The sequence below is a fragment of the Pseudochaenichthys georgianus genome, chromosome 13 (genome assembly GCF_902827115.2).
Source record: "Pseudochaenichthys georgianus chromosome 13, fPseGeo1.2, whole genome shotgun sequence".
Taxonomy (NCBI): domain Eukaryota; kingdom Metazoa; phylum Chordata; class Actinopteri; order Perciformes; family Channichthyidae; genus Pseudochaenichthys; species Pseudochaenichthys georgianus.
Window position 1 is genome coordinate 20612674 of NC_047515.1, and position 13300 is coordinate 20625973.

The following is a 13300-nucleotide window of genomic DNA, read 5'->3' on the forward strand; positions in this document are numbered from 1 at the left end:
TGATGTGTGTGTATATCCTGAAGCAATGAGGAAGAGTATCTACATCAGGGGTGTCAAACTCAATTTCATCCCGGGCCACATCAGCATTATGGTGGCACTCAAAGGGCCGATTTTAATTTTAATTATATATAAATATACATATGTAAATATATAATATATATGAAATAATGTATTATATTACATTGTTGGCCCTGCATTGGATTATTATCAGTTCTGGTAATATCTTCCTAAATAACTACGTCTGAAAGCAGAAGTCTAGGGCAAATAATTGAAAGCAAATATTCAACAATTACACCAATTGTATTGTATATTATATTCTTTGCAAGCTCTTTCGGGCCACATAAAATTAGGTCGCGGGCCGGATTTGGCCCCCGGGCCTTGAGTTTGACACCCCTGATCTCCATCCTGCCTGCAGCTCTTGTCCTCTCCTGGGGAGGATTTAGCACTCGGAGGCAATACAGTAACTGCCTGAGACAAAACACTTCCTAATTAAACCCCCTTTCAGACATGGAACGTGTAACACTGCTGGCGCATCTATGTGAATTTGTGACATGGTTTTATCAATCAGACTTACAAAGGGGATGCTAGGACTTAAATCAGCCACAATTATTGTGCAACATCGCCATCTAGTGCATGAGAAGCAGAGGTTGCTTTGTGGGTTGGAAAGCAATGATATCACTATATCTGTTCTCTAAACAGCCTGCATTAATGTTAATATTAAAACTCATTCTTCTGTTGAAGCCTTAACTAATTAGCATTTTAAGTGTCAGGATTTCCTCATCCCCCAACACATGTGCTTAAAATGATTCCTGGTTTATTAAACTAAGATATATATATTTTTTTAACATAAGAGATGATAAAGATATACATCTGTGACAGCGCTAAGACACGACATGTATGTAGGTGTGCTGTTGCTAAAACCAGAAATGGGGAAAAGAAACAGCTGTCATTGAGGGGGGGGGGGGGGGGGGGGCGAGACAAGATAATTGCATAAATATGTGGAAACAGTTTTTGTGTGTAAGGTATTTAAAGTGTTTGTGAAGACAAAAAAGCACAACAATAGTTGGCTTGGCAATGAAAGAGAGCTTGAGAGGAAAATATCCAGCCCCGCTTACTTTGTCCTTTCTCCCCTCTGCATGTTAGATTGTCAATTTCAATTAGCTCCTTGTAAAGATGTGTGTGTGTGTGTGTGTGTGTGTGTGTGTGTGTGTGTGTGTGTGTGTGTGTGTGTGTGTGTGTGTGTGTGTGTGTGTGTGTGTGTGTGTGTGTGTGTGTGTGTGTGTGTGTGTACATACGGGCAGGTGTAATCCGACAGCATGTAACTCAGACTTGTGCTCTGTTGGGCGTTTTGCAGAATAGTTTTGAACTCAGACATGTCAAGTAACAAGCTCCATGTCTGAAAGGGGCTTAAATAATTCTTGTGGTGAATGTTGCAAAAGTGGAGGCCCCACTATGAAGAATACTTACACACACAAGCATAAAACCATTACCGTCATATCACTCGTCTGTCACAATCCACAACCTCTTACTGATAAATAACCCAAATGTCATTACCACAGTTTACCATTTCATTTTGTGTGGTCAATGGCAAGATGCAGTGGTGAATGAATGGGCATACAAGTTACACACACACACACACACACACACACACACACACTCACACAAACAAACACACACACACAGATAAACCTCTAGAGGGAGCCGTACTCATCGTTGACAGGAGGAGCAGTCTTGGCCAGAGTCTCTGATGCCTCCAGAGCTGGGCCTGAGGGGGGGAGGTCTGCTGCATCTCCATTGGCCAGAGGGGGGTCACAAGGGGGGCTCTTTAAGCTAATAAGGTATTGGTCAGTTTCCATCCCGTTTACAATCTCTAAATCTGTATCTGCATTTTTAGGCCCTTCAACAGAGGAAAGTAAGGCGTATCTGTCTGACCGCGATGCAAAGGGATCCTTAGAAACCGGCTCCTCAACGGGGGGGGCGTGAGGGGAGGAAATAGTAGTGACAGGTAAAGGAGAAAGGGCAGATTTGTCAGCATCCAGGACTTTAAGAGCACCGTGGATCCCTGAAAGAGAGCTAGTTTCAGCATCTTTGGCAGTGTTAGTATGGCCAGGTTGGTCAATAGGGTTTTTAAGGCTTTCAGGATCTGGTTTTGGAGGGGCAGTGGTTGCTAGAGGTGCGTCAGTGTGTACCGGGGTCTCTGTCTCTGAGGCTACAGTGTGTGGCTGTAGGGGAAGCTGCTTGACCGGTGGCTTTGGAGCAGGTTTCCTGATGTTGACAGAGGGAGAGGGCACTGGGGAAGACGCAGCCAGGGGCGATACAGGCGGGCTAGCTTTAGCATTCATAGCGGCGAGTTTAGGAGAGTTTCTACGCTTCGGGGGTATCGGCGTCCCGGATTTTGCCACCTTAACCCAATCGGGGCTAGAAGGAGGAGTGGTTATTTTCTCCAGTTCTTCGGGGGCGTTGCTTCCTCTTTGTTCTACTAACGGGGCCATTTTAGCTTCGATGGCCGAGGTGAAGATGAGGGGAAGCGGCGGGGCCGTGTTGGACTCTGGAGTTGGGGCCGGGGCCAGTATGGGGGTGGGTGAGGGGTCGTTGGCCAGGGTAGACAGGCTACAAGTGAGGGTAGTGGTCTCGCTAGAGGGGCTGTCCTGAGAGGGGTCAATTGTCGCGGTGGCTGTGTCAGAGTTGGTGGCTACGGAGGAGAGCGTGTCCAGTGCCAGAGCAGCAGTGAAAGCCGCCAGCCTGAGAGAGCAGGGAGAGAACAGAGACACACAGACTAGACACCAGGGTGACTGTGACAGAGGAAGGGTGGCTCGCACGAGAGCATGCATAGGGGTTAGTTAACTTAAGAAAAATCACACAAACATAGACGAAGCAACTTAAAAACAGCAACAATTAAGCCTAGTGAGAAAAAGAAACAAAAGAAGGCATCATGCTGTGAGTGGACATTGGAGGACACATCCCATACACACACTAACATGAAGTACGCTCACTAGGACAACTAACGTCCGTAAAAAAGCACCAGGCTTCCTGTAGGTAACTACAGCACCACCCGTAAGGGTTAAACAGTACCAGTGACAGTCTCACACTGTATCGTCTGATTTCTCTGATAGTGAGAGATGGCTTCATGTGAGTTGACCACACTCAAGAGGACTACAAGCTTTAGTGTCTTTAACTGGTATTGCTTCAACCTTGATACAATGAGACACGTCTCTAAAGGATGGAGAAGAAACACAAAGAGTAGTAATCCCTCTGAAAGGGAATAAAAACAGAAAAGCAACAGTTCAGTGGACTCCACCCAAGAATGACATGATGTTTTCTTTTTTGAAACGGGTCGAATTGTTTGCTGTCGAATTTGATAATTATTCTTAGAAGTGGAGTGCAATGCACAACAGCTAAATAAAAAGGACTTGAGCAGTTGAAGGCTGTGTGCTTGGGGGCTGTCTTTACTCACTCTGGCTCTGTGAGAGGTGTGGTTTCATTGGGTTCTGTCGGTCCTGCTGCGTTGTGATTGGCTGTGCACTCGTCCTCTGTTCTGACCTCCACTATTGGCTCTTTGGACTCATCTTTCCTGCAGGACATAGAGACAAAAACACTTGGTAAAATGGCAACAGATATCTCATTAAACAGTTATTGGTCCAACATTGGCTGTTTGTAGCACGAATCAATACACAAGGCAACTTCCCTCTTAAAGTGATTCAAAACGGCCTTATTTTGCACATGAGAGTATTTGTTCGACGCATCACTTAAAGCCGGCATCTTATATATTTTGACTGAAGGAGAAATCTACTCTAAAAACTAAGTCTCATCCATGGGCCTGTTTGATTGATTTGTTTATTTCCCTGTCTTGCAGATAATTACAAAGCGAAATCTAATCCACAGCATTCACACAACGACGTGTTGGTTTTTTAAAAGAGGCACAACCGTTTTTCTTTAATGGCAAACCCCCCCCCCCGATTATATCTTGCTTCACTAGCCTCAACGTCAAACCTTAAGCTAAGATTCTTCATCATCATCACTGTCAGTCCTTGAAGGCCTTCTGGGGAATATAGGAAGTGACCTTTTAAAGTAGCAGTCGGCAAATGCAAGTAACATAAAATAAAGAACTATGTGATCAGAATAGTTTTTGTTTATTCTACATCTAACAATAACTTCCAAAAGTCTACCAAAAACAATTAAGATTTATTTACTCTTTTTCAGAACTGGACATACTTTTAACATCATTTTTTCTTTTCTTTTTGGCAATGTTAGCCATTTATACATCCAGCAGAAGCTTAATATTGATTTAAGGCATATGACTTCTGTATCTGGATATATTCTCTGGATAACATTATCTGATATATCCGGTCATTACTTTTTTTTCTTAATTTGAATCTGTGCAAGGGCAACGGTAACTGCTTAAGAAATGTGTCTGCATGAATTTGATGTCGCTGATACTCACATGAAGGCCGCCTTGCCCTCCTCCAGGTGGTGCCCTTTGGTGCCGGTGCTTGATTTACCGCAGAGGCACATGATGAGGCCACACTTGTTGACAAAGTAACAGGTGACATCCACAGCTAGCAGCAGGAGTACAAATGCTATAACAAGAATCCCTGCCCAGAGCATGATGCCCATGGAGAGCACCGCCTCATCGCCCAAATCTGCTGGAGAAGAGACAAGAAAGGCAGAGTGCTGAACAACTGCAGCGTGACACTTTCAAACAAACACCCAGGAACAACTGAATAAAAGTGCAGCTACGCTACAGTGACCACAAGAAGTTCCATAAAACAAAAACAACTCACCTGCTATGAGACACAGTTTGTTGTCTTGGCATGAATTTGGATGCATTGTGAAGTTTGTGTAGAATGTATAACAGCTATCGTTAAAAAACACATGTAAAAATAACATATCCAACCCATTTATTTGGTATTAGAAAGAAGAGCAAACCAAAGAGTACACTGTATTGCTATTACCCTGAAAGGCAGGATAATTATGGACGAAAATGAACTTGAGGCTTTTCCAAAAATCGCAAAAGGCTATGACGCATGTTTTCTGTAAAATCCACACTAAAATATCCTCTCTGTTTCTAGACAATTACAAACCTTTAGATACCAATATTAAAGGAAGATATGCTAGAGAATAAAATGCATCTGAGTGAAGCACCCTCCATAGTCAATTGTATAAAAACATCTATCGATATGTGATAAACATTAAATGCATGATAGATTTTAGACATATGTAAACAGCACAGTTTTGTTGAGATCATTACAGCTTTTCAAACCAATCCAATATTATTATTAAAACATTTTTCAGTTAGGTGTTGTGTGTAAACGTTAATATCACAAACCTTGACATTACATATAATCATTTTGTGAGCAATTCAATTATATAATACAGGGTTTGTGTAAACGGACAGGACACTCAGCTATTTATCTATTGTTTTTTTAAATATAACCTTATTCCACTATTGCTCATTACTGTAAACTGGCAGTTGTCTGTTGTCTACTGCTGATGACTAGCTGTGCTTCTGCTGAGGAGGAGGATATCCAATGCTTTGGGTTCAACATCCTCTCCCAGAACATAGAGAGACACGTCTGTCATGGACAAAGTCTGTTTTTAAGAAGTGAAAGCGTCCAGAGAGACAGCGAGGCCTGAGAAAGGCCAGCGCTGCTCCACAGTTATGGTGTGAAATCCCCATGAAAACTATGAGATCAAGAGCACAGTGATGAGGGACATGATGAGTGATGCCAAAGTGCATGTCACGGATGAACGGCCCTGAGTGGCTGAGGAGCGGGAGGACAACCCTGACCACACCAAAACGCACACAGGGCGAGACGGAAATGTTCACGTGGTCCACCACACCAATGTCCAGGACCAGGCGAGAGAGCAGGAACATTGAGAGAGGGGACAAAAGACAGAGAGAGAGAATAAAAGGACAGAGAGAGGGGGGGAATGAAGGGAAACAAAGTGGAAAACAAGAGAAGGGCGGGGAAAACAGAGGAAGAGAGAAAGTGAAAATGTGTCAGGTCTGAAAACCAAAAGTAAAAAAAAAAGGATTTCTTGTATTGAGGGAGAAAAAAAGAAAAAAAATACAGCAACACCTCAAAGCAAAAGCACAGCACGAACGGGGAAACTACAGTACACACTGTGGACTAGATGGTGAGTGTGGTGGTGGGTGAGTGGGAATGCTTTAGATTGGAAAATGAATTAGAAAGGAAGTGAGTAAAAGACATAATGGTTTGATGCCATGTTTCAGCAAAGCACTCGGCGGCGTCTAGCACCTACAGGGAATCTGAGCAGCTTTGTAAAACCTTCAGCTGCAGTTAAGACTTGGAGGTACAAGTTAATCAGTGGTTATCAAGGTTCAATTTAAGGACTGCTTCCACACAGGGACACACTGTCCACTCTGGCTACCATTTAAAGCAGTAAAAAAAGCTAAATGACAAATACTATCATTCAGAGGAAATCATTTTATCCTCTGTGGAAAGAGCCTGTCGCAGTTCTGCGAGCGCAAACTCAAGCTCATTTCGCAAGGGCTGTCAAAACGTTAAAGTGGGAAAATTCAGCCGGAAAATCATTTCTGGCTCACCGCCGTTCAGGAAATCAATTTTTTTCCCCTGTAGATTTATTTAGTTGTCATTCACCTTTCAGAGCTAGAGAGTTAGAAATAGAGCGTGGCGACTGGTTTTGAGCTTTGAGTTTGGCTCCACAGTTCTCTGGTTGTTTAGTTCCATTCTGAGGGAGAGTACCTGCGATGGCTTCTGGCTCGGGGGCCGTCCTGAAGGACATGGTGGCCGGCTGGGACCGTCCCTTCTTGTTCTCTGCCACCACAAACACGTTGTACTCCGTGTTCCACTCCAACCCGCTCAGATTCACGTAGTCGCTGTAGCTGGGCATCCGGATCTCGGGTTTCCACTCCTTTATCTCCGTCTGAGAAGGCAGAGAGAGATACAGTTCAACTAACCTTTTCAATATTATAATATACAGATTACCTTCTTAAAATATATGAATCCATTTGTCTTTAGAAACTCAAACAATTATGAACATTTCCACATCAACATTTTCAAACTTATAGAATTTTTTGTTTTAGCCAACCAACATTTTACTTTGATCTCTGACAGGAAAAAAACACAATTTTCATATTTAATAACTTTGACAATATTTTGTCCACTTTTGCTTGAAAACTGTCTTGAAAGCGAGTAATCGATTAGCGTTATATCAGATACACTTTCTGTCGACTAATTGAATAATAATTTCAACTCTGCATGCAATAACATGAAGGTTTGAACAGGACAGTCCTGCACTAATCTTTTTACACTGTGCATTATATCTCTTTAAGATGTTAGACTTACGAAGACTCTTTAGACGCCATTACGGCTGCAGCTAAGTTTATCATTAATTATTCATCTGAAATGTTTTAACTTCTCGATGAACCAATTCATCTTTTGGAATATAAAATCTTGGCAAAATAGTGAAAATAACAGTTGTTCAGTTTAATATCACAACATTAAAACACAACTGGCAAATATTCTTTTTTGAGGAGCAAAAAGTATTTTGCTTAAAAGAAAATATGAATCGATTATGAAAGTAGTTGTTTCTTTAGACCAGTGTTTCTCAAACTTTTTCATACCAAGGACCACTTAACCAATAAAAAAACACTCGCGGACCACCTAACTCCACAAATATCCAAAATCACATCGTTTTTCTAGAACAGATTACAAATCGCCTGAAAACGGTACAAACAAGTGGCAATATGTGTGATGAAGGTGTTGTGCTGGGCTATATCATGCAATCGAAATTGAAACTTAAGCTCGCTCCATTGGGGAGATATTCCCACGAGAGTGCGGAAAACTTAAATGTATTTATTTATTTCAAATGTGAAATGTTACCAATATATTCACGGACCACTAGGGGGCGCTCACGGACCACCAGTGGTCCGCGGATCACACTTTGAGAAGCACTGCTTTAGACCAATGACTTCCGCTCTAAAGGCTGTACTCACTGGCTTATAGCGGATGAGGTAATGTACGATGGGCGAGCCGCCGTCGTCCTGCTTGGTCCAGCTGACTTTGAGGGAGTTGCCTTTGGGCAGAAGTGACCCGTCCAGTTTAGGAGGATTGGGATGCCCTAGGAACAAGACAGAGGTTATTTAAAGGCTCATCATTAGAAAGATGTTGAGAAAGACAGGCCTATCTTATTGGCAGAACATTGTGTCTGACCACCAGTGCCTTTAAAGACCAATAGAGCACAGAAAAACAAATATCTTGTTTAGAAAATAAAAGCCACAACCGTGAAACTGGCCTCTTTGTGGCTGTCCTTAAAGACTCATGCCCTTCCTCATCGCCCCCCTGAAGATGTCTTGTCTCAGTCAGACTAATTACCAATGACACACCGCCGCATGCTAATCTGAGTCAGTGGCTGAGTGACATTCACCCAGTGTCATACAAGGCTCCAGGGGAATTGATTATGAATGACATTTCTTAATGAAAGATTTGCAGGGTAACATGTTTGTGCCTTGAAACACACTTAGAATTCAATAAACAATGTTGTCACTGTCTTAAACGCTACTGATTTACACAATCAATGTTTAAACATAAAGCTAAAAAATTAAGTCAAATTGAAATGTATCACATGACAACTGTAAGACTGCATTAAATTATCTAATTGCTAGTTCTTTGTATCTAAGTGTTTTTGCTCCTATGACATGTGAAGTTACCCGCGATCAATGCTGTCATTTTTGCTCCCTTTAAGACACATTATCCGTCTCCTATCATGAATATATATTATTGATGATGCAGAGCTTTATGTATCTATTAAATGGGAACTTTTAAACTTTTAAATGTGTCTCCTTTTGTCTGAATGATAGCAGGGGCTGGATCTTGTACTTCGTATAAGATACATAAGTCCTGGTCTTTGCTTAATATCAGACTCTACATTTTCACAAATGTACTCACTGTAGACTTCTCACTAAAAGATGGGGTTGGAGAAACTTCAGGGTCATTTTTTTATTCCCAATTGAACTTTGAGAAACATTCAGGAAGTTATTAAGTATTCATTATTACTAACTACTTTAGGACTCTGGTGCTGAAATCAAAAACCTTCCAATTACTTTTAAAGTGTTCCACAATTTGGCTCTCCCTCTGGGGGGCAGATCAGCAAACCCCTCAGTGTTTCAAGACCTATTTATTTCCCCAAAACAGCTGATGCTTCCTGAGCCTGATATGTTGTTATTCTCAAACAATATTAATCCTTTTCAATTAAAAAAGCTCAAATGTTTAACCAGGCTTGTTACGTTCTTATGTGTAACTGGATGCACTTTGTTACCCTGTCTTGTGAATAGAGTGAATAAATAAAGCATTATTTACAACAAGAGAAAATATGTATTATGGTTAGTGTTCATGTTCGGACTCATGTGGCTTGCCTTCAAAACAATTGTTACGTTTGGTCCAAGTGTTTAGCCTGTAATGCAGTTTAAGATTAAACATGATAAACAATGGGTAGCTATTGGTCTTAGCAGCAACACTACAAGCTATTGATAGAGAACCAGAGCTGGCTGTAGAGGTATATTTCTATGAATTGTGTGGTCGGCATGATGAGGATTTCCCTGTGATTAGAAGACACTGTTTATCACACACCGGATTTATAAAAACTCATCCAAAAGTAGGGTTGGTAGCCTGCTTTTAATACCACCCGTTTTGCTATCAATACCACCCGTGTGATGTTGATATTAAACACTCTTGACTGTTATAGATTACCGTGAAGACAGCTCTGGCTCCCTCTCGTTTATCCTGCTGAGGCAAGTGTCTACATGACTGATTAATGGGATTGAGTTAGACGTTTACTACATGACTGCATAGAGGCAATTAATGTGTTGTTTAACTTTGGCATTTTCCGGTTAAAGTGAAGGGATCTTCTATTGCACCAGTGTGTTACCTTCTGCAGAGTGGAGGGGACCATCAGAACCATGCAAGGCAAATAACAGTCACATAGAATGACACGTGTGAGTGAGAGGAAGAAGGACATGAGAGACAGAACACAGGTACAGGGAGAGAAAACATAAATGAACTGGAGAGAAGCAAAAACAGAAAGATGTGGAATCACAACACAGCTTTTCATACTAATAAACAATAAAGTAATAATCTATTTGGGTTCTCAATTTGAAAAGTGCAGTAGACTTCTAACAGCTTTATCCGTTTGAGTTAAGCGACTTTATAATTTGCAAGGTAAGTGATTAAACAATGCTAAAGGACCACATTTAAAACATTTCCAAATGACACTAAAATGATGAAGCCAGAGCGGATATTTGCAGCTTTTGAAGCAGAAAGATTTGGTGTTAATTCATTATAATGTTATTAAAGCCAATTAATTCACAAGCCACAAATCAAAGTGATAGTAAAAGTCATCATTTGATAACTTGGCTGTCAACTCAAACAATGTGGGTGAGATAGAATCTACGGATGACAGACACAGAGGAGTTTGCTTTTCTAATCGGGTAATACAAGGTCACAGTTTCTAAAAAACAATATTTGCTATGCTCTAAAGTTATTATAAATGCAGCTAATGGGGGTATCCTGTGGGAAACGAAACAGCTACAGCAGTAAAAACTAATGTTATATTGTCCTCTCTACAGAACAAACCTGTTTCCTCAGTGAAAAAATTAAAAATGCCGTCTAGGGACATAAAGAGAAGATATCAGATTCAGTTGTCTGCATAAATGAATGTGTCAATCTCTGTAATAACACTTCACTGGAAAGCTTAGTCAAACGCATTTCTGCCAAACTGCAGCAGTCAAGCAAGAGGAAAGTAACCCTCTTATTTTAATGATCCCCACATTTAGTGTTAGAATGAGACAGATGCAGCACACAGGAACACATGAGGCTTCAAAGGTGGCAGGAAGTGGAAAAAAAAACGTTATCCAAGGAAAATATTTCACCACAGTTCTTCTTATTTGTTTTTGATTTTACCCTTAACATACATCAGTTGTTGTCCAATGTTAAATACTGCCATTAAGATTTGGTCTGCTGTCTTAGTCCTGAATAATCGATTTATTTAAGATAAACCATTAACATTTTAAGTCAGTAAATAACAAAAAAAAGACAATGACTTTTGCGATTGCCTGTCACTAAAAACCGATTGACGATGGTGTTAAAACAAATCTGAGTTGATGAATTCATCATAACAATATTTATCGTACTGTGTTGATGTGAGTGGGATTAAACTAATTACATAGTAGCTATTTATTTGATTTACTCGTTTGACTGATAAACAGCATTTTGAAGCACCTAATATATAAATGCACTTTAATACAGGGGTATCTCCTCTTGCACTTGATGTAGCTCTTGTATCTTCTCCTGCACTTTATATGTCGTACAGTAGCTGCTACATTGTACTGCCATGTGGTAACTGCTTGTATGCTGCTCATGCTCTTCCTGCATATCATGTATTTATTTTTGCTATGTATATAAATGTCATGTTCTTAAATGTTGTCTGTGACGGGACTACGGATGGAAATTAGCTCAAAAGCTAAAATCCGGCATGTTTACGTTTTAAAGCATTATTTGTTTTAAATGTTCATCAATGTGCACTGTCCCTCTTCAAATAAACGATTAAATGAAAACAAAATGAAATGGAAGGTGAGCAATTAGAGATGCAGCACTTCATGTTGTAAATGCTGCCTGATGCATACAACAGACAGATGAGCAAATGGATACAAATATAGACGATCAAATCAACATATGAGGAGATGATCAACACGCAGAAAATACTGAATCATGTCTGACAATGAAAATCGGATCAATTATGAGTCAACAGGCACATTCGATGTGAAGCCAAGCAGGTGATGCAGCTTCTCTTCCAAAAACTCTCCTCCACAGCCAACAGAGGGCGCTCACAACTCAATAATGGCTTTCAGATTCACTTCCAGGCTGCCATTTGAAGAACTGAGGAGTAAGTTCAATTGTTCGCAAACACATAATGAGAGTACTAAAGTACTGTACCTGTGTGAAGAGATGGGGGCAATTTAATGTGTAAAATAGCCAGATTGTGTGAAACGATTTGGAGAAGGTGACACAAATGTTTCGTGAATTCTTAGATTTCAACTTCCTATCATGGAAAAAAACTGAGTGAGGTAGTTCCTGCTGTTGGTTTGACTCCTTAACACACACAACTAAGTTGGAAAAGGAAAAAGCTTGAGTGAAGACTGAAAACTCACCAGTTTTTCCACTGAATCTTTGCAATAAATTAAACTCTTCGGTACGTAGCACTCACAAAGGGTTTGCCTTTAAGTGAAGCTAATGCAGTAGCATTTCATCTAATTGGGCTAATAAAAAGGAAAATGTACCTGCAGGGTTCTTGCTTTTGAGTTTGTTTCTTCATGGTAAGTCGCTTTGGATAAAAAGCGTCAGCTAAATGAAATATAATGTAATGAGAAGACACTGCTGGAAACAGTCTCAGTGCAGAAGCTGTGTGTGGCTGTCCAGCAGCTGGCTGCACTTCACCGAGTGTTTATAGATCAGTATCAGGATAGACAAGCAGTTTTTTTTTATTTTTTTTATTATTATTAGTCAATTTATTGAACATGTCAGAAACTTTTTTTTTATTTGTATTTTTTATAATAATAATTATAACAAAGAGATACAAAAAAAAAAAAAACGTTCAAGGTACAACAAAATTAAAATATAAATTCTCAAATAGTCTCTGTCATGTTCAACAGGGGCAAGAAGAAGCTTAAAAAAACGTTTCTGGTCCTACCCCCTCTAGCGTAAATTGTTCTTGAAAATAAAAGATTAGGTCATCGTCATGTTCGTCATGTTGTAAACAAATAATTTTCTTTTACAAAACAACCAAAAAAGAAATAACTTTTACCATGACAAGAAATAACAAGTATGAGTTCACAGGTCCCGCTCATAACCATTCATGATTTGGTTTCTAACTAATAGTTTTAGTTTAAATAGACTTGTACAATATTTCAGCTCATCATTACTGTTATTCCACAGGTCAACACCTTTTGTTGTGATGCACTGAAGTTTTGAATTTCTTCGTATGGAAGGTTTTTTTTAAATGCAGTTTCCTCTCCATAGAAGAGAGGACTTCAGGTGTTGTGTTTGTGAGGGCGAGGGTGTGATAAAGGCTCCGCAGTGTGCTGTAAACTGAGAAACTTACGGACAGGCTCCGTCTTGAAGAACTTGGGGAGGCTGCTCTCCCCCTCCCCCTTTCCGTTGATGGCGTACAGCCTCACCTCGTAGCTGGTCTCTGGCTTCAGACCTGTGACAGTGGCCTCAGCGCTGAAGCCTGTAACAATGATCAGAGGCAGAGCAATCCC

The 13300-nt window shown here is 40.5% G+C and overlaps 1 protein-coding gene across 9 annotated transcripts in view; it reads right to left on the reverse strand.

Annotated features, from left to right (window-relative positions):
• Nucleotides 1-13300, reverse strand: part of ncam1b (neural cell adhesion molecule 1b) — an 81187-nt gene that overhangs the window by 2303 nt on the left and 65584 nt on the right. For 3 of the 9 annotated variants that reach the window (XM_071205137.1, XM_034097386.2, XM_071205140.1), the window contains 6 exons: nucleotides 13141-13269; nucleotides 7982-8106; nucleotides 6729-6909; nucleotides 4442-4640; nucleotides 3455-3571; nucleotides 1708-2742 (listed from right to left, as the gene is read on the reverse strand). In XM_071205137.1, the coding sequence (XP_071061238.1) occupies nucleotides 1708-2742; nucleotides 3455-3571; nucleotides 4442-4640; nucleotides 6729-6909; nucleotides 7982-8106; nucleotides 13141-13269 (1786 nt within the window). Of the gene's footprint in view, nucleotides 1-1707; nucleotides 2743-3454; nucleotides 3572-4441; nucleotides 4644-4883; nucleotides 5784-6728; nucleotides 6910-7981; nucleotides 8107-13140; nucleotides 13270-13300 lie in introns of those variants that run through there. The other 6 variants (XM_034097388.2, XM_034097390.2, XM_034097384.2 and 3 more) reach the window with 3 other exon arrangements.